A 20,102-nucleotide genomic window follows, 5' to 3' on the forward strand; every position below is an offset into this window, starting at 1 on the left:
GCTTTACCTGGCGGTTTGACAGCGTGAAGCGTATCAAATGGTTTTGGGTTGACAGCGCGAGGCGGTATCAAACAGGTAAGTAGTGATATGAGGTGTGTATTTATGCTGTGGGTAATGTTACGTGATTGGCTGTGCGGCCGTGGAGACGCAGGTGGACTTGACGAGGAGATGTGGGATGGGAGTGATTAGGTTGAGCAGTGGGTGGTATCCACTCCTGAATCTACGTTGAACACAACTACATTAATGATGACTTGTGAGGTCTGTGTGTTCCCTGCAACCAACCAACTAGGCCACAGTGTCCCAAACAGTGGACCAGGACCCATCTTTGGGTCACGTACCAATTTTTATGGGTCGCGAGTAAATAGGCTAGCTCCTTTTGTCCGTTTCCTTAAAAAAAATATATATATATATATATATATAAGACGACAAAAGCACAACTTTTCATCAATTAAAAACAATTCCAATATTTTTCAAAAGTATTTCATGAATGTAAAAATCTAATTATTTCCATAAATTAAATTAAAAACAAGAATGACTTTTACTAAACAATGGTTAAATCAATCGTCTAATAAACAACAAACAACTTACCTTGGAGCAAATGGTGTGCTTTGTAACTTTCTCCACGTTCAGTTGCTTGTGTGGACGGCGGCCACACCCACAGGCTCCAGTCACATCCCCCTCCCACTGCGGTTCAGAAAAAAGAATGCTGCTTACCCTTTTCTGCACATTGTTTCCAAAAAGTGAAGGTCCACTAATGGTCATTTGAATTTAGGAACGGCAAAGAAAATCCAAGTTAAACGAGCCTTTAAATAGCTTGTTTAGTGAGCCGCTTCCATGTTTTTCAAGGAAGTTGTGCTTGTGCGTGCAGTGCATGTCGACTGAACTGGAGTCAGTTGGAAAATCTAATTTCACATTCGACCAGGGGAGGCGCTAAAGCATTTCAACTTCCTTGAAAAAATGGAAGCGGCTGACTTAACAAGCTATGTAAACCCCATGATTAAACTTGTTTAACCGTTTAAACTTTTCTTTGCCATTCCTAAATTCAAATTAGTTTAGACCATTAGCGGACCTTCACTTTTTGGATACAATGTGCAGAAAAGGGTAAGCAGCGTTCTTATTTCTGAACCGCAGATGTGACTGGAGCCTGTGGGTGAAGTTATGTGGCCGCCGTCCACACAAGCAACTGAACATGGAGAAAGTTACAAAGCACACCATTTGCTCTAAGGTAAGTTGTTAACGTGTTTGTTGTTTATTAGACAATTGATTTAACCATTGTTTAGTAAAAGTTGACTTTAATAGTATGATTTAGTAGCAGGAGGCCACCGCCGCTGCTGCCTCCTCCACCTCCATATTGTAAACATTGACATGTGCGCACCCATGGGAAAAGGAATAAAAAGAAAATGCCCCAAACAGGACGCCCAACAGCAACGTTTCACCATGGCGTTATTATGATGTTGTTGATATGAATACTTCATTCCTCTTCGGAAAAACGCCGACATAACACGGCCCTCAGTGGAGGATTGCAGATACTGGGTTTTATGGGTAAGTCTCCCATTGGCTTAGAGGCAGCCTAGAGGCAGCCAATCACGAAAAGGTCTTCACTACGGTCACTAGTAGATGTAGATCAACATGTTGTCCAGACGCTTTTCAAGCAGCTAGCAAAACGTTTAAGAAGTAGTGAAAATAGCAGACCTACAAGCTCACAACGCATCCCATCATGGTGTGTTTTCACTACTTTGGGGCTTGGGGAGACATACATTTTCTGTTTTGGGTCTCGAGCTAAAAAGTTAGGGAACCAGTGAACTATAGGCAAGCGCTTTGTTCCTGTAGTCATAATATACTGTTTATATTTAACCTGGAAAATAATGTATTGTAATGTAATAATGTAAAAGAAAGTACTGGATCCTTAACGTATGAGAGTATTGTCTTTGGCGTGTCTCCCACTGATGGTAACAATTTGATCATCATAACAACAGTCATTAACATCAGCTGTTCCCTTTTAGGAGTCTGAGAAACCACATCTTCATGTGATTTAACTCTGACTGATGAAGGTCAGAGTGACTTACTCTAAATAAATTGGTTTTGTAAGTGAAGTCTTTTTCCATTATTCAAGTTCATTACTCAGGGTGTAAAACCCATTTGGGCTAGTTTTTGCACTTCAGGACATGAAATAAAAATAACATTCTAGGTTTGGTGTGTGTCCCAGCTCCTCAGGGAACCGGTATACCGTGCCACATAAATAATTGTGCCTATGTAAAGGAATTTATGGCCTGCTCTTTCAATGGCACTATATATATAAGCAGTTTTAAGACACCTGATTATTATAGAGTAGGTTGTTTATCTTCCACATATATACGTGTATACAGTACTGTACTGTACTGTATATATACTGTATATATAGTAGTTTTATCTGGTTTGGAGTCCACACTCCATTCCAAACAAGATACTTTAACCTGCCTGCAATTGCTATGTCAGTGTTTTCTTTGTAATGAGCTGCGGATGATCAGTTGGATGGTTAGCAGAAAACCAGAGCAGATGACCATGAAGGTCACCAGTTCCCAATGTAAAAAAGGAAAATAACTGACTCCTATTATCTTGTCCCTCAACATAACACTGATGCAATGTGCCTTTGAGCAATTTACTTTTCTTTATCTTTCTTTTTCTTTATCCACTTAACTTCAAATTATTATTATTCTGTTCAGCTATAATGACATGCCAAAAACTGAGAAGTGGTTAAAATAACTGCTAATGGTCAGTAAGACAGTGGTTAACCACTTAAGCCAAACCTCAAACTGGCAGCCGTGGGTTACATAGGAAGGGGTGCATTGTGAGCTTCACACACACACACACACACACACACACACACACACACACACACACACACACACACACACACACACACACACACACACACACACACACACACACACACACACACACACACACACACACACACACACACACACACACACACACACACACAATAAAACATTTTATTCTGTAATGACATGCCCAAAATGGGGACGCCCAGCTTGAAAGTGTCTAATAAGAATCTCAGGGCAGACATGTGCCCCTAGCTGACCTAGTACCTGCCAGTAGCATCTGCCAGCGCCTTCACTTCACAGTCTCACCTTTCAAAGCTCTCTATCCAAATAAAACAACAGTACACTGGCCCACTCTCCTTGGAATAGAGAGCCCTGCTCTCTTATAATAGATACATGCCAGACATGGAGCCGACTACTTTGTTCCACTCCCAGACAAACAAAAGGATGGCCGTTATAAAACTAAAGGTGATGAAACGCAGTGCCACATGATGACACTCAACAAAACACACAGAACAGCCCTGGAGATCAGGTCACAGAGGATGAACGCTCTATTAGACACACACACATGGCATGCGCACAGTAGTGTGTGCGCGCAGAAACACACACACACACACACACACACACACACACACACACACACACACACACACACACACAGGGGGACACACCTGGTGTAGTGATTGCGGCAGCAGTGTGTAGTCACTGTGTTCTCCTAGGGACTGTAGTGAGTTCAGCAGCTCTGCACTGGGACCAGGTGGTCTGTCCCTGGAGACTCTTCCTAGCAACATGGAGACACCCCCCCACAAAAAACATACAGATTACACACAACTCCGTCTCAGTCAAAACAACTTTTTGAAATGAAATGTAGTTGTTGATTTCTATTCTATTGGATAGATATATAGATAGTATTGTTTGTTCAAGCAAAACAAGTGCAAAGTGATCAAAATCACTTAGAGTAATCCTTGACTCACACGCGATCCATATCGTCTCCATATTTAATCTCTCTATTATTTTTGTCAGGTGAAAACCTGACATACATCACAAACATACACGTTACTACAATAATAATCATACTAATATGGGGGGGAGAACACAACGGAGACAGTGCTTCTTTCACCTGACAAATATCACTATGTGATCATTTCTTGTTTCATAAATGAATGCCATATTTTATACTTCTGGTCGATGACAGACTACAAAACTAGCAAGATTGAAACGTTTAACGTTTAACGTTTTTTTTTACGACAAGCCCCCATGTCTGTGGGTTTATAAATATTGAACCAATGAAAGGTATTAACAAGAGCTTGACTAAATAACAATTATTTTACAGCAATAGCGATTTTGTTTAGGTGTGCTCTGACAAACAACCAGAACAAGAATAATGTGCAATTAATGCTTTGCCATCGGGCAATCAATAGAGAGACACTACTGTATATTTTTAATGAAGCATAATATGAGCCATGTGACCTCTCATCTACATAATTGTCTCCACCAGGCCGAAGGCATGGGGAGAGAGTATGTTTTGCACTCCGTCCGTGTGTGTGTGTGTGTCCGTCCGTCCGTCCTTCCTTCCGTCCGTCCGTTACCAGCTAATCTCCGGCACCGTTAACCCGGTCGATGCCAAACTTTGCACACACACTCCCTGGATGCCAACGATGAACCTCTGCCCCACATTTTCCAGAACGGCCTGTTATAGCGCCACCATGAGGCAGCTTTTCACCATTTTAACCTATAACTGCACCGATCTGCGTGAAACGTTGCATGCACACTCCCTAGAGGCCAAGGACAAACCTTTGACCTGCATTTTACGCATCTGCCTTTATAGCGCCACCAGGAGGCCGACTTTTGTAAAACACATTTTTTGATATTACTCCTCCAGATTCTGTCCAAAAAACTCACACATCGTTAAACAGTATCTCTATGGTCATGTGCTCAAGTTGGATCTGTCCGATATTTCATATTCCATCCTAATTGGCTATAATTGGCTTTCAAAGTTTGCAAGATTGCCCCGTTTTGAACAAAAGCCTCAAATCATGAACGCAGCATGCAATTTACGTGAAATCTTTCACACATTTTCTTACTAGGCTGAGGAATATATCCCACCCTTTTCACATTGGCCTGTTATAGCGCCACCAACAGGTTGATTTTTGCAAAACACATTTTTGGAACAAAATGCCTCAAATCATCCAATTGCCATCAAAGGCGTATGAAGAAATGGCACCCTTTTCACATTGGCCTATTATAGCGCCACCAGGAGGCCACAACCTGACCTGCCCTGGTGGAGACCTGTGCCCCGAGGGGCACTTTTTCTAGTTCTTTCTATCTCAATGGCTCTGCAGTGAATGAATGTGCTCTATGCACACAGAATAACTCTTCCTACAAATGGAACCAAAGGGACCCTTATGGTTACGGGTCCATTTGGTCCATTTGTACACTCTCAGAGAGAGTTACAGACCTGTACGGGGCCATTTTATTGGAACACACTTAAGGACACTTTGAGACCCACACTGGTGTAGCAGAGTGTTTCCAGTGAGCCAACAACCAACATGCACAATAGCAGCACCCTGACTCTGTTTGACCAGAATGGAACAGAGCCTTCATTAGTAGTATCAGCGGTAACACCACCGTAAGGAAGTAGGGAAGGGGCCCAAGTTCTTTCCAAAATGGTGTGTATAGATAGAGCCCATTGTGGTGTCACAGCTCTTTAGCAGGTGGCTCACAATGATGCAAACTGACAAACAGGCTGTCATCTCCACACGTCCCCGGCCACGATAAGCTTGTCACCACCTTGCCTCCAGCTATTACCACAATATTTACCATTAGATATATTGCACAAATGTTATATAACAGGCAGTAGGCAGTAGCTTAGCGATTTAAATTTATAGCTATAAGCTTCACACTGACGGTTTGGTGAAACCTTGACACTTCACATCATATTAATCTTTTGAGCCCCATTCGTCCTAGGCTGGGACGCTATTTTATATTATTTTGTGGGTATAAAATCGTGAACAGAGGATAAGCTTGTAATTGTTCTACAAAGTTCTACAATTGTTCCTTGGAGATAAATTTGTCACTTGAATTAATCACTCAGTGTTGACAGCGTAGATCTCAGTACTACAGTATGTTATAACCCTCTGACTACAAGGATGACGGTCACCTGTCTGTTGTGTGTGGGGATGTGAAATTGTCTTGAAATAGAATTTCAAAATTCCATTTAATTAAATTTCCCTGTTTAACATGGCAGCTTGCAACACCCGTGGCCATGATGGGCTCTGCTGTTTTATGGGGAGACTTATCCCTAATTTGTACTCTGTTGTACGACGGTGTCGCACACTGAAAATAGCAGATTTACAAGCTCACAACGCATTGTTTCCGTGACACGTTGTGAGATTGTAGATCTGTTATTTTATGTGCAAGTATAAATCAGGCTTTACATAGAATAGTGGTATCAGTACATATCAGACTCAAGAAATAACGGAAACAGTAGGCTTATATGTACCTGCTGAACTGTTAGTGGAAAGATCATCCTCTTTCTGAATTGACACAGCATCAGGACCTTTGTGGGGGCCAGTGTTCTGGTTGCCCATCACCGCCCTCACCGTGGTGGTCTTGTCTGGATCAATGTTTTCAAAGAATGGGCCCCACAGCCCCTGCGGTGGACTGTGGTTCACTCTTTTCAAGTCTCGAGCCAGACCTTACAAGGGAAAATGTCAACTTTTGTTGAGTCCCTGCAGATAAAACTTTTTAGCAGGTAGGCCTATGAGTATTAGTGAAGCTGTAGAGTCCTGAGTAAAGCTCTGAGTTGGTCCAAGCGCTGAGAATTTATTCAAAAGGGTCTTAGTCGCTCCATGATTGATCTCTTGAACTCCCAGCAGGGGTAGGTTAATCCCCGATCACATCTCCCGGGTGGCTGAGCAAAGAGGGGGTAGAAATGCCCAGCATACAGTAGGCTGCAACAATGGAACCAGGGAAATGAGGTGCTCAGTGTGTGCAATAGCTGTAGACCTCTCTCTGATTAGGATTATTTGTGCTGGTCCTATTCCAACTTGCACACTCAAGGGCAGGGTGGAGCTTCCTTTCCTTGTCCTCAGCAACCTAATAGAAAAATAATAGCACATTATTATATGGGTAATAAAGTTATTTCTGCCATGTATCTCTAACATGTTTCTTGCCTGTTACTCCTGTTTTGTTCGACAAGCAAGGAAGACAGAAGTGGTGGGAGTGTGGGCAGAGATGCAGCAGAGTGACAGAGAGTAAGAACAGGAGAGAGAGAGTGATGAATGAATGGAGAGAAAGCACTACTGTGGTGAGTTGGGAGTCATTTGGCAGAGTCAAAGAGGGATCTTTGTATTTAAACAAGGGCTGCCCCTTCAGGCTTGGCAGAATGCTTGAACAACTCCTGTCCTGGACTGAAAATGTTACATCCCAGACACAATACAGCTTTTTTTTAGAACAAGTACAGGACTGTTCAGTTTTAAATACTCTAACCACTTAAACCCTATAAGCTACACTTCGTTGTAGAGAAAAGGGCCAATCTATGAGCTTGAAGATCTGCTATTTATTTTCACTATTTATAAAAATAACCTGACAATTCTTGCCTTTAAATGACATGCCCAAAATAGGGACATTAAATTAGTACCCGTCCAGAGCTTGATCTTCCCCATCTTGACTTCACCTACTGTACTGAACCGACTGAAACAAAAACCTGGGGAAGGCACCGCAAGTTGAAACCATAAATTCGTGAGGCAGTTCACACACTGTATAAATGCATTTTTCCACCTCATGGAACCTCTGTTTTAGCATGAATGGCCAATGGCATGTGAATCACGTGTCATAACATGTCTTGCGGGGGCGCATTAGCACTAGCAGTCATGTGATTATAGTGGATTATGCAACATGGAATATGACAGACAGTGTAAAACTATGGGTTTGTCTTCCTACTGGGATTTGGACCAGGAACTCCTTTGAAACAGCCACTTGAACTAGCAGCCACGTGTGACTTAGTCACAGATACAGTCAGATAACAGAGTCGACTACACCACTTACACAGTGGTACCAAGATCAGCCTTTATGACTTTTACATTCTGCTGTATGGCTTTTGTACTTCTACAGCAGCCAAATCTGCTGCCAAATCCACCACGTACATTACTTGACTAGCTCAGTTTGGAACCTCACTCTCCACGATCCAAAACGGGGCCAGTAATTGACCACTGAAGTTGAACTACTATTAGTGTTACTGTTATTAGTGTTACTGTACGTTACAAACTATGGTTAAACTCTCTATTTAGGCTATGTGAAATGTGCCCACCAAAGAGGTGAATATTGGAAAATGAATTGTTTCAACAAATAAGTTTAGGGATAAGGGGTAAGCCGGAGTGGCACAAGATATAGCCCACAATCTCTCTCTCTCTCTCTCTCTCTCTCTCTGTCTGTGTGTCTGTGTACACACACGTGCGCGTGTGTGTGTGTGTGTGTGTGTGTGTGTGTGTGTGTGTGTGTGTGTGTGCGTGCTCATGCTGCACCATCATCTTAATAAGTGAGTGGGCCATGTGTTCCTGATGATGATGATCAGTGTTGCGAAGGCTCTCAAATGGATCTCCATATATGGGGATAAAAGGCTGTCACTTGGATCTCCACATATGATGATGATTTATGGCCCATATGTGGAGATAATGGAAATATCCAATGCTGACATCGGATTGATGTGGGAACCCCATATAGGGATGTACACGTGTGTCATCGTCATATGCGATTGGATAGCATTGTCATTATGACACACATATAACTAAAAAGTATAAAAGGATTACAGTCAGAGACTTAAGGGGGAAGAATATCTTCTAATATCTTTGGCCTGAGTCAGTTGGATAGGATGGAATATCTGGCCAAGCAAATTATAGAGCTTTTCATTGGAGGTTTCCACATCCCGGTTAAGTTTGTATCGAACACCACTGTCGTGGGTCCTAACTAAATAACCAGCACTGGTTCGAGCTATTTTACATGGTCCATTCGAGAACGGATTAGGGCGTACGGCAGTAACAGGATTTCGGAGGCCTTAGAGGATGGTGGTGGGACGGATTCCCCAGGAGCCAGGAGGTTACAACACCAGGTAGGTGGTATAGCTTGTGGAGCAGGTGCGCTTCAACAATCATCATTTGGGCCCAGGGCCTACGGGCTCTGGACGTTTGCCTCCAGAGTCTATGGGCTCTGGAGGTCCTGGGCATCAGTTGGTTAGATGCCAGGGACCCGAAGTGGTGGGACACACCTCGAGGTTCTGGACATCGGTTGGTTAGATGCCGGGGACCCGAAGTGGTGGGACACACCTCGAGGTTCTGGACATCGGTTGGTTAGATGCCGGGGACCCGAAGTGGTGGGACACACTTCGAGGTTCTGGACATCAGTTGGTTAGATGCCAGGAATCCGAAGTGGTGGGACACACTTCGCCTTCGGAGCAGGTGGGCTCCGGAGGCTCTGGACATCAGTTGGTTAGATGCCAGGGACCCGAAGTGGTGGGACACACTTCGCCTTCGGAGCAGGTGGGCTCCGGAGGCTCTGGACATCAGTTGGTTAGATGCCAGGGATCCGAAGTGGTGGGACACACTTCGCCTTCGGAGCATGTGGGCTCCGGAGGCTCTGGGCATCAGTTGGTTGGATGCCAGGGACCCGACGTTGTGGGATTTCCATGTCCAGCAGAGATTGAAGGACCCGGCGTAGGACAGGAGAGTGCATCTTCAAAACGGCATGGGAATCGATTCTTGGGACAGCAGAGCAGGCTCGGACATCAAGACTACGATGGATATACCACCGATGGCGGAATCTACCGAGGAGCAGAAGATACAGCAATCGAAGAGGAGCAGGAAGATACAGCAGCCGACGAGGAGCAGGAAGATACAGCAGCCGACGAGGAGCAGGAAGATACAGCAGCCGACGAGGAGCAGGAAGATGCAGCAGCCGACGAGAAGCAGGAAGATGCAGTAGCCGATGAGGAGCAGGAAGATACAGCAGTCGACGAGGAGCAGGAAGATGCAGCAGCCGACGAGGAGCAGGAAGATACAGCAGCCGACAAGGAGCAGGAAGAAGCAGCAGCCGACGAGGAGCAGGAAGAAGCAGCAGCCGACGAGGAGCAGGAAGATGCAGCAGCCGACGAGGGTCCCGCTCACCAGCAAGACACAACATCCGAAGAGGGTCCAGCTCACCAGGAAGACACAGCATCCGACGAGGGTCCAGCTCACCAGGAAGACACAGCATCCGACGAGGGTCCAGCTCACCAGGAAGTCACAGCATCCGACGAGGGTCCAGCTCACCAGGAAGACACAGCATCCAACGAGGGTCCAGCTCACCAGGAAGACACATGCATCCGACGAGGGTCCAGCTCACCAGGAAGACACAGCATCCAACGAGGGTCCAGCTCACCAGGAAGACACAGCACAGCATCCGACGAGGGTCCAGCTCACCAGGAAGACAGCATCCAACGAGGATCCAGCTCACCAGGAAGACACAGCATCCGACGAGGGTCTCGTTCACCAGCAAGATACAACACCCGACGAGGGTCTCGTTCACCAGGAAGATACAACATCCGACGAGGGTCTCGTTCACCAGCAAGATACAACATCCGACGAGGGTCTCGTTCACCAGGAAGACACAGTTGGTGAAGGTCTAGCGGGACGCTTGGATGCCCTCAATGGGGTGGCCTGAATGGCTGACGTTTGCTGTTCAAGCCTCCGTATGCTTGTATTGGGGTGGCCTGAGGGGTCCACTGTTCAAGCCTTCTAGATATGGTACAGATTTCCATGGGAAATCTGGGGGTGGCAATGTGGCGATATCAGCATTGTCTGAACAGCATGATGATGCAAGGGCATCGGAGCTATATCAACCCTCCCATAGATGTTGGAGCAGTCGGAGGACGGAAGCGGAACGCTCTGGTGGATATCATGAGAGCATTGTCTGGACAGCATGATGATGCAAGGGCATCGGAGCTATATCAACCTTCCCATAGATGTTGGAGCAGTCGGAGGACGGCAGAGGCCTTGTTCACCGATAGGATATCGAGATGAAAGTGCAAGCTGACAGACCAGAAGTCCAGGTTCATAGGGACCGAAGTAGTCCAGCAAGGAGGCTGGACGGTCACTCTTGCAGAAATGACCATGAGCATAACCGGAGACGAACAGTCATCATGCATGGTACGGTAGTAGCACCCCAAGGGCCAGGTACGCTCTTGATGCAGTGGCTCGAAGAGCCAGGTACGCCCTCGATGGGGTGGCCCAAGGGCCAGGTACGATCTTGATGCGGTGGCTCGAAGAGTCAGGTACGCCTTCGATGGGGTGGCCCAAGGGCCAGGTACGCTCTTGATGCGGTGGCTCGAAGAGCCAGGTACGCCTTCGATGGGGTGGCCCAAGGGCCAGGTACGCTTTCGATGGGGTGGCCCAAGGGCCAGGTACGCTTGCAATGGGCGAACTGTTCAAGCCTTCTTGATATTTTACATATTTCCATGGGAAATCTGAGGGTGGCTGTTGCGAAGGCTCTCAAATGGATCTCCATATATGGGGATAAAAGGCTGTCACTTGGATCTCCACATATGATGATGATTTATGGCCCATATGTGGAGATAATGGAAATATCCAATGCTGACATCGGATTGATGTGGGAACCCCATATAGGGATGTACACGTGTGTCATCGTCATATGCGATTGGATAGCATTGTCATTATGACACACATATAACTAAAAAGTATAAAAGGATTACAGTCAGAGACTTAAGGGGGAAGAATATCTTCTAATATCTTTGGCCTGAGTCAGTTGGATAGGATGGAATATCTGGCCAAGCAAATTATAGAGCTTTTCATTGGAGGTTTCCACATCCCGGTTAAGTTTGTATCGAACACCACTGTCGTGGGTCCTAACTAAATAACCAGCACTGGTTCGAGCTATTTTACAATCAGCGATTAACATATTTCCTTTTGCGGTTTCTATGGACATTTAAAATGGGCTAGCATGACAGAACGAACATCGATAAAACACGATGAGCTGTTTACGTTGTAAAAAACAAAAAAACACTAGCTCTGAGTCTGGTCCATATCATACCGCTAATGGACCCGAATCTACCACACAAGTCACAACCCATGCAAGCTGATAGATACATTGCTGCAATTAGCATGGGCTGTTCAAATGGAAGAAACAGTACAGTACAGTACAGTACAGTACAGTACAGTACAGTACAGTACAGTACAGTACAGTACAGTACAGTACAGTACAGTACAGTACAGTACAGTACAGTACAGTACAGTACAGTACAGTAGGCTACAGTGGTAACAGCAGTGAGCATACTCACTCCAGTCAGAGATGTCTTGCAGCTTCTCGGTTGACAATCACGCCCCGGGTCGATGGCACCGATACGCTTGCATCCATCCGAGTACATCAGGTTGTTGAAACCTCGTTATGTCATCCGCCCGACTGAGGGATGCTTCCTGCAGCGGTTCCATGGTTGTTTACGATCTAATCCGGGCATTTTCTATTTCCCCACATTGCAAAATGTATACTGTGGCAATGTCTTTTATTTATTTATTTTCTAATGCAAGCAATGGTGCCATCTCCTGGGCAGATGTGTAAGTAAGGAGGGCTGCTGCTCACGCTCACATTAGGCACAGTGGGCAGCAGTGGTCCCTTATTATGCTACAGGAGGTAGACGTACGCGTAGGCCACTATGCCTATAGTCATATCATATGACAGTGTTGTTGTGTTTAGACAACAGACCATGAGTAGAGTTGACACTGGGCAGACTCAGTGGAATCACTGGACTTGCTAGGGTTATTTAAGGGCCTTCAATTACTTTATCTGGCAATGCGTGCTGCAGCTAGGCAGACATAATAGCCTACATTATGCATGGTCCATCTCATGCTATGTTCTATTTCTTCATCACCCCAATAAATAGCATAACCATTTTTGAGGTTTTTGATTATTATTTTTTGCATAAATGAGTGCTATTGAACTGAACACCATTTAAAGCTGTGTGTTGGTTAAAACAATATTGAACCAATGAAAAGTAGTACAAAGTGCTTCGGACAAAACCTCTTAACTCCATTGGCACACGCACAATTATACTGTCTAAAAGCCGGTCTGCAGTCTAGCATTTCACCAGGAGATATAACTATCACTGAAGCTTCTTCTTGTTTGTAAAATGAAGTGAATGGTAAAGTCTAAAATGTATTGAACTACTGGGTCAAGGTGTAAATTCCAACTCTGATTAGCAACGTAACTAAAGGTAATGAAGCTCTGTAACAAAAGCCAAAGGTGGTGAATATATTGTAATAGTAATATATAGAAATGGTGAATATGCTGCAGAATTAAATTTGTAGTTGTAAACAGAAAATAATGAATACCGGTATGTAAACCTGAGAATGAGAATCATGAAGGTAAAGTGGGAATGGCACTGTATAACCATCTCACAATGGTGCCATCTCCTGGGCGGAAACTGATAACTGCTGCTCACTGGGCACTGTGGGCAGTGGTTTTTGTTTTTTGAGCTGTGGCACACTGTCTAGTGACTACTATGAACAGCTGTGTGTGTGTGTGTGTGTGTGTGTGTGTGTGTGTGTGTGTGTGTGTGTGTGTGTGTGTGTGTGTGTGTGTGTGTGTGTGTGTGTGTGTGTGTGTGTGTGTGTGTGTGTGTGTGTGTGTGTGTGCGTGTCCGAGTATGGCGGCCCTTGACCCCTGTCTGAGTAGGACCTATTGACCCTGCAGCTGCTTAAGTCAACAACTGTGCTTGACTCCAAGGTACTCCAAGGCACCACACACACACACACACACACACACACACACACACACACACACACACACACACACACACACACACTGTAACACAGTATTATAACACACAGCCACTATGTACCTTAAAACACACTAACTATAACAATAAAAGTATAGTTCTACCACTCAGTTTGCACAGGTGGCTTAAACGGGGGTGATTGTGCTGCAGATGGCCTGTTTTTGACATACGTATATGCCCATTAATAATGAGTCATGTTAAAATGCAGGTCTTTACATTATCTTTGAATATAGGCCTGGTCCATATATATACAGGTTGTCTTCTGTTTCTTCTGCAACTATCCCTGATTTGTTTTATTTCCATACAATGAATATCAATATAATCACTATATTACTGTTGCCTCACAGCAAGGTCCTATTTTGATGGCTTTTCTGTATGGAGTGTGCATCTTGTTCGCGGTGGGTTTCCTCCACCTGGGTACTCCGGTTTCCCCCTCACTAAAACATATGCATCCTGCCAGTGTACTTGACCAAGGTACTGGCAATCTGGCATTACAACTTCAGTTGAGCACTGGCAACATAAACAAATGTATAGACTTTGGTATTTTAGCTTGTCCCTTTGTTTTACAAGCACAAATAGCAAAAATAAGATTGTCTCTATATTTATCAAGGGAGCCACAATAAAGCATTGAATACAAAAATAATATTTATGTATTATGTACTTTCACCTCCTAATCCCCATATTGTTTTAAACATTTAAAGTATATGAGGTGTGCTTGATAAAAATGGCTTCAGACATTGAACAGACATTGGCCGAGTGTCTTTTTAAATTTATTTTTACAAAAATGTATTCAGCTGCAAGGGTCAAACCATTAGCCATGTGTGTCTGTGTGTGTGTGTGTGTGTGTGTGTGTGTGTGTGTGCGCGCGCGCGCGCGCGCTCGTGCGTGTGCTGCGTGTATGTTGCGTGTGCGTGAATGTCAGTGACTTTGTTGGATTTCAAACAAAGAAAAATGAGGAACTAGAGCAGAAACAGGAAGGGATGAGGAGCATCTTCCAGTTGTGAGTGTGATTATGGAGTCATTGTACAAATATTCTACTGTTACAGTAGACGGATGTTACTCATAGTATACTCATCCGTATACTGTCAGTAGACGGATGTTAGGCTCTTAGCTTGCTTATGATCCTTGATGACTATTTCTATGTATTTGATGTATTACCATGTGTTGTTCCTGCTTACTGTAAGTCGCTCTGAAGTGTCTGCTAAATGCCTAAATTGTGTGCATGCAAGGCTTGTGCCTTGTGTGTGAATGTCTCCCTCTCTCTCTTTCTTTCTTTCTTTCTCTTTCTCTCTCTCTCTCTTTCTCTCTCTTTCTCTCTCTCTCTCTCCTGGTCTTTGTATGTAATGACTTCCTAATAGGGTTGCTGCCTTTAGCGATGAACTCTGGTTGACGTCTTGGCCTGGTTACGACTCCACAGGAACCCATTTAAGCTACAGTAGCAGCTATTCAGTCATAATAGGAGTATTGAGATTATTGCTATCTGTACATGAGCTGTTCTCTGTTTCACACTAACTGGGTTTAAATTAAAAAAATATGACATATTTCATTATTCAAATCACTATTGACCACACACACACACACACACACACACACACACACACACACACACACACACACACACACACACACACACACACACACACACACACACACACACACACACACACACACACACACACACACACACAGGCGAGGGAACAAGTACAAGCATAACAACTTTTATTTTATTTTATTTGCAAGTCAAAGGGATGCACAGTTTGAAATGTAAAGACATATGCGGAGGATGTGACCATGTGACATTTTTTTTAATATATATATAAACAATGACAGCATGCTGACAGAAAGGATCCCACTAAGAATGGTCAACTAATTCCTACTACCCAGTTTAGAAACAATTGGTGGATATTGCCATGTAGGATGAGTGAATCACAATACTCCTGAGAGAGAGAGTCCGCTCAGCTCTGCAGTTAACTTTCAGCACATATGGGTTCCACCCTCCTAACGAATCACTTAACCACAGACGTGCATCCATAACTCGTTCAGTTGTAATTGGTCAGATGCTGGTCCTTCTCAGCACTTAAATATTGTTCGAAAGACCGTTTGCTCGCTTTGTCAGAGCTCTCCATTTTGCATAATGGTGGCTTGGCTCATCTCAGGGTAGGCTGAATGGTTGCTTGGTTGCATCATAGGATTATGATGGTGTCGAGTGTCAAGTGTTGATTAAAACCTAAAGGAGCACTTCACCCATTTTCAACCATATTCGCCCTCACTAGTAATGTTCATACTAAGATGGCACCATTTGTCTATTATGTCTCATTGGTTATCTGTGGCAATCGATGAAATGGAAGCCATTGTTCTTGCATTAATCCAAAAAATGACTCTTGAGCAGTGTTGAGGACTACTTGTATGAAGATGGGTTGAAAATGGGTGAAGTAGTGTTTTTTTTTGTTCTAGGAGTGTCATCCTGGTTGTGCTGTCATGTAATGTCAACAGTTATCCTTTGCTGAAACAAGGTAAACAATTGAGAATTTTGCACAGTGAGGATTTTTCAAGTGTAAGTGGCACTTAATTGTTAATGCACATTGTTTTGAATAATATGAAAAGTGTCTATTCCTGTGTCCTAGCTTTGGATCCTACCTCTGATGGCAGTGGTGATGATGCTACCATTAAGCCAAGATCAAGCTATTATGGCTCCAAACATGCCTCCCCCAAACCTGAAGCTCCAAGAGAAATTGGCTACAACACACCGGCTGTGGAAAAAAGGCCACCAGTAAAGTCAGGATCATCACCAGCTGCTCCTGAAGGCTCATCTCATAGCTTTACCAGTAGCAGCTACGGCTCCACACAACCCTCCAATTATAATCCCGTTTCTAGCCCTGTAGGGACTGGATTTGTGGAGAGTTCATCCCCACCTGCCTCTGCCCAAGGCTCATCTAAACCAAGTGCCCCTATGCCAGGTAACCTTTTCTGCGTTATGTTTTTGCAAGAATTGCTACATTATGTCACTATCTGGTGGAAACCTTGCATGTCCAACATGTTAACTTTTCAGGAAGTTAACATGTTGTAAAGTGGGCCAGCGTTCTGCTGGCCCACTTTCATTTTCAAAATATTTCAGAAATGGCAGCTCTACAAGCGCACAACGTGCAAAGCGCTGTGAGCTTGTAGACCGACTATATTGCGTGAAAAGGGCGAATATTTACACAAAGTACAAGGTAGTAAGGAGTAGTCAGAGTTTTTAATTTGTGATCAGATTGTTATTGGAGAGTTGCAATATTTATTTAGCGAATGAGTCCCCAAAATTATTGTTTTGCTGCTTTCTGTTCCTAGAATTCCCCTGGCTTGTACCACCATATACACGCTCTTCCAGGAAGTTTCCCAGAGGTTCTGCTACAAGGCAACCCTCCCCTATCGCCTCTGTGTATGGGAGCACAACTGCACCACGGTATCTGTCAGGAGAGGGAGCCTCTGAGCAAGGTAGTAATGTCAATATAATTATATTTGAATTTAATTATTTTGGTAAACTTATTTAAGTCGGGTGAGCTGAGCCTAGTTTAGCTAAATTCTGGATGTGTATTGGATAAAGTGGCATGCAGTAGTATGGCTGGTCTCTGTCATAGCATTTAGGTATGCATTTGCTGACCAACATTGTAGGACTTTGTATGTAGGCCTACTTATGAAAACATTAGTTTAATAAAGTATGAAACCCTCAGCTTTCTCTTTCCCAAGAGGAGTAGATATTTGTTGGGATATGATAAGAGACATAGAGGAATTGAATTGCTAGACTGTTCAACATGACTAAACTGCACACAGACACAAAAGGCATCATGAGTTTGTCTGGCTCTGTAGGGAAACATCTAATTATCTCTTAACACTTTCTGCACATAGACTACTGGGCTGTTGCACCTCCTATGCCCTCTGTGTCCCAGGGGGATTCCAGGGGCCTTGTTGCCCATGACTCTCGAACCAAGCAACCTGCATCTGTTAGATACATGCATACGAGCCCACCTGTTCTCCAGCCAGGCGAGTACACCCAGGTGGAGGGAGTCCTTGAGCATGGTAGCCATGAGTCCGAAGTGGAAGATTCCGCTCTTGGCGAACCTGAACCACCGGCTAGCCTATCCAGACGTTTTGGCAGAGATCCTACCATGGACATGTTCCTGAGGGGTTACTATCCCCCAGGTGTTATCTCCCACCACAGCAGAAGCTTTGAGCAAGGGAGAGACCACTGGGAAGACTCGTACTATGACAGGGACCAAGCCACTATTGGTCCAGACATGCCTATCCAAGCTCCTGGTGATCCAGACAAGCCATTCCAGACCTTTCAGAAGGACACTGGGTCTTCTCAGCAGCAGTCTAGCCAGGTTCAGGAGATCTCTAGCCATATGGGTTCTGGTTATGAGACTGTGGAACCTGCTCTATTTGACGTTGACTATACAACAGATGTGGGGGGCTACGAAGCTGTTTTTTGGGCTAAACCTGGCCAATATGTGGGAGAATATGGAGCTGGTCCTTGGGATAACCCTGGCTACTCTGCTGTTGGTAGTACAACAGATGTGGGAGACTATGGAACTGATATCCAGGCTAACCCTGGCTACTCTGGTGTTGGTAGTAAAACGAATGTGGGGGACTATGGTTACTGGGATGAACAGGGTATGTATCATTCTCTGTATAGGCCTCTTGTGCAACCGGAAAATGTTTTGTATAGGCCTGGTGTGCAACCTGAATCTGTTTTGTATGGGCCTGGTGTGCAACCTGAATCTGTTTTGTATGGGCCTGGTGTGCAACCTGAATCTGTTTTGTATGGGCCTGATGTGCAACCTGAACCAATTTTGTGGAGCCCAGGTCATCAATATGAAATGACAAAGTCATAATGCAGGAAGTACTGCAATTCTATTGCAACTACAGCAATGCATGGTATCTGACTCAATAAAGCTTTTTCATAATGGAGTTATGGTGTTTTTCTTTGCCTTTGTCTGTTACAATAGCAGTTGGTGACTACTGCTTTGAGGTTGCAATGACTTGGTTTGACAATACATATAATTTCCATATGCAGTTACAACTTGCCTGATGCGACTGTAAAATGCAACTTTTCATTAGACCCTAAATGTGTGAAGGCTTTTTAGAAACCAACACTGAATCATGTTTGAGAAATTTGTCAAATTTTTCATTTGAATTCTTTGAGTAACTCTCAAACTAATTATTTTACCACTGCCTACAAAGTGATCTAGCAGGGTATGCTCTGGAACTGTAAACAATAGAAAAATGTCAGCATATGAGCTTTTAAAATATTGTGGGAGGCAATACTTGTACTATCAATACTCATTACAATGGGACATATTAGATCTTCCTCACTTTTGCTTATTCATGTTTTTTACTGTCAAGAGTTCCTTCAATATACAAACATATATTTCAAGTGGTGTTCAGATTAGCACCATTAGAGTATACAAAACATGGCTGTGGAGGTAGAATAACACCCGTTTCAATACTTAATGGGAAAATGATTGGCCAAACATGGTCTTATTCCTTCATTTGCCCTTTGTTACAATGATAAACTAACATTTCATTAACTGGCAATAAATGTAGGTCATTTAGTAAAAGAAAATGTCAATAGTTTCAACAGATTTACTTTCTGCATATGAATGTAACAATGCAAATGAACCGATTGAATAATTGATCCATAGTTTAACAAGACTGCTCCTCAACCTGAAGCATTGGGTTTTTGAAAGCTACAAAGATGCTGGTCACTTAACCGCTTGAACCCTACATACTTTGTTCAACTTCAAATAGCAAAAATAGGCAATCTACAAGATTACAACATAGCTTCACAAGTTCACAACGCCTTGTGAGATTGTAGATCTGCTATTTTCACTGAACTTATTTTTGCTGAATGTTTGCTTATTATTATGACATGACTAGAATAAGGACACTAGAGTTCATGTGGTTAAGGCTAGCATATAACAAATTTGTTTACATCAAGAAATGGTAATATTGTTGCATGGTAAAAACAAGCTGTTTTTAAGGTGGCTCAATGACTAATCTTGAAATCCTTCCACATTGCCAGTTTAGCTAAACGGCTGCATCTTAAAAATGTCATGTTATCTGACACTGTAGATGAAACATCAGCATTGGCCTTTACCAACTCTGAAAGGTCAGGCACACATTGAATTTGTGGGAAAGGGATAGTGGAAGGACCAAATAGAAATACACTGAGACATGGATGGGAGCCACTTGGAATGGTGGGACAAAAAGTAAATTGGCTCCATATATGTTAAAATTCAATATAGTATCAACTATGACATTTTTGAAAGCCACTGTCAACCCAGGGCCCTTGGACTCCTGACTGAAATCCTACTGGGCATCGGTTCCAAGAAGTTGACAGCATTTGGTCTATTTACCCATTAAATCCTCAACATGTGGTTCTGGAGGAGGTGGCTAAATTGCTGGGGAGATGGAGAACT

The 20,102-nt window shown here is 43.8% G+C and overlaps 2 protein-coding genes across 3 annotated transcripts in view; one reads left to right on the forward strand and one right to left on the reverse strand.

Moving 5' to 3' along the window:
• The window catches only part of cnstb (consortin, connexin sorting protein b), a 36,248-nt gene extending 23,980 nt beyond the window's left edge, over window positions 1-12,268 (reverse strand). For both annotated transcript variants that reach the window (XM_079526555.1, XM_079526556.1), the window contains exons 1-3: window positions 12,151-12,268; window positions 6,325-6,920; window positions 3,494-3,603 (exon numbers count right to left, since the gene is read on the reverse strand). In XM_079526555.1, coding sequence (XP_079382681.1) covers window positions 3,494-3,603; window positions 6,325-6,412 — 198 coding nt within the window. In that variant the 5' untranslated portion in view covers window positions 6,413-6,920; window positions 12,151-12,268. The remainder of the gene's footprint in view (window positions 1-3,493; window positions 3,604-6,324; window positions 6,921-12,150) is intronic.
• Window positions 12,269-15,593: 3,325 nt separating this feature from the next.
• LOC306940782 (uncharacterized protein) lies at window positions 15,594-18,591 on the forward strand. The gene is made up of 5 exons (XM_079525979.1): window positions 15,594-15,801; window positions 16,099-16,157; window positions 16,269-16,601; window positions 16,972-17,118; window positions 17,530-18,591. Exons 1-5 carry the CDS (start codon window positions 15,779-15,781, stop codon window positions 18,513-18,515), a joined length of 1,548 nt encoding a protein of 515 aa, XP_079382105.1. The 5' UTR covers window positions 15,594-15,778; the 3' UTR covers window positions 18,516-18,591.
• Window positions 18,592-20,102: the final 1,511 nt, after the last annotated feature.

This window comes from Electrona antarctica (assembly GCF_951216825.1).
Source record: "Electrona antarctica genome assembly, chromosome: 17".
Lineage (NCBI taxonomy): Eukaryota > Metazoa > Chordata > Actinopteri > Myctophiformes > Myctophidae > Electrona > Electrona antarctica.

What these genes read in the sequence shown, in the direction of transcription:
- LOC306940782 (XM_079525979.1), top strand. Translation starts at nt 15,779, where the DNA reads ATGGTGGCTTGGCTCATCTCAGG. An exon ending in GTGGCTTGGCTCATCTCAGG is followed by an intron (nt 15,802 to 16,098) that starts GTAGGCTGAATG and finishes TTTTTGTTCTAG; the next exon opens with GAGTGTCATCCTGGTTGTGC. An exon ending in AGAGGGAGCCTCTGAGCAAG is followed by an intron (nt 17,119 to 17,529) that starts GTAGTAATGTCA and finishes TTCTGCACATAG; the next exon opens with ACTACTGGGCTGTTGCACCT.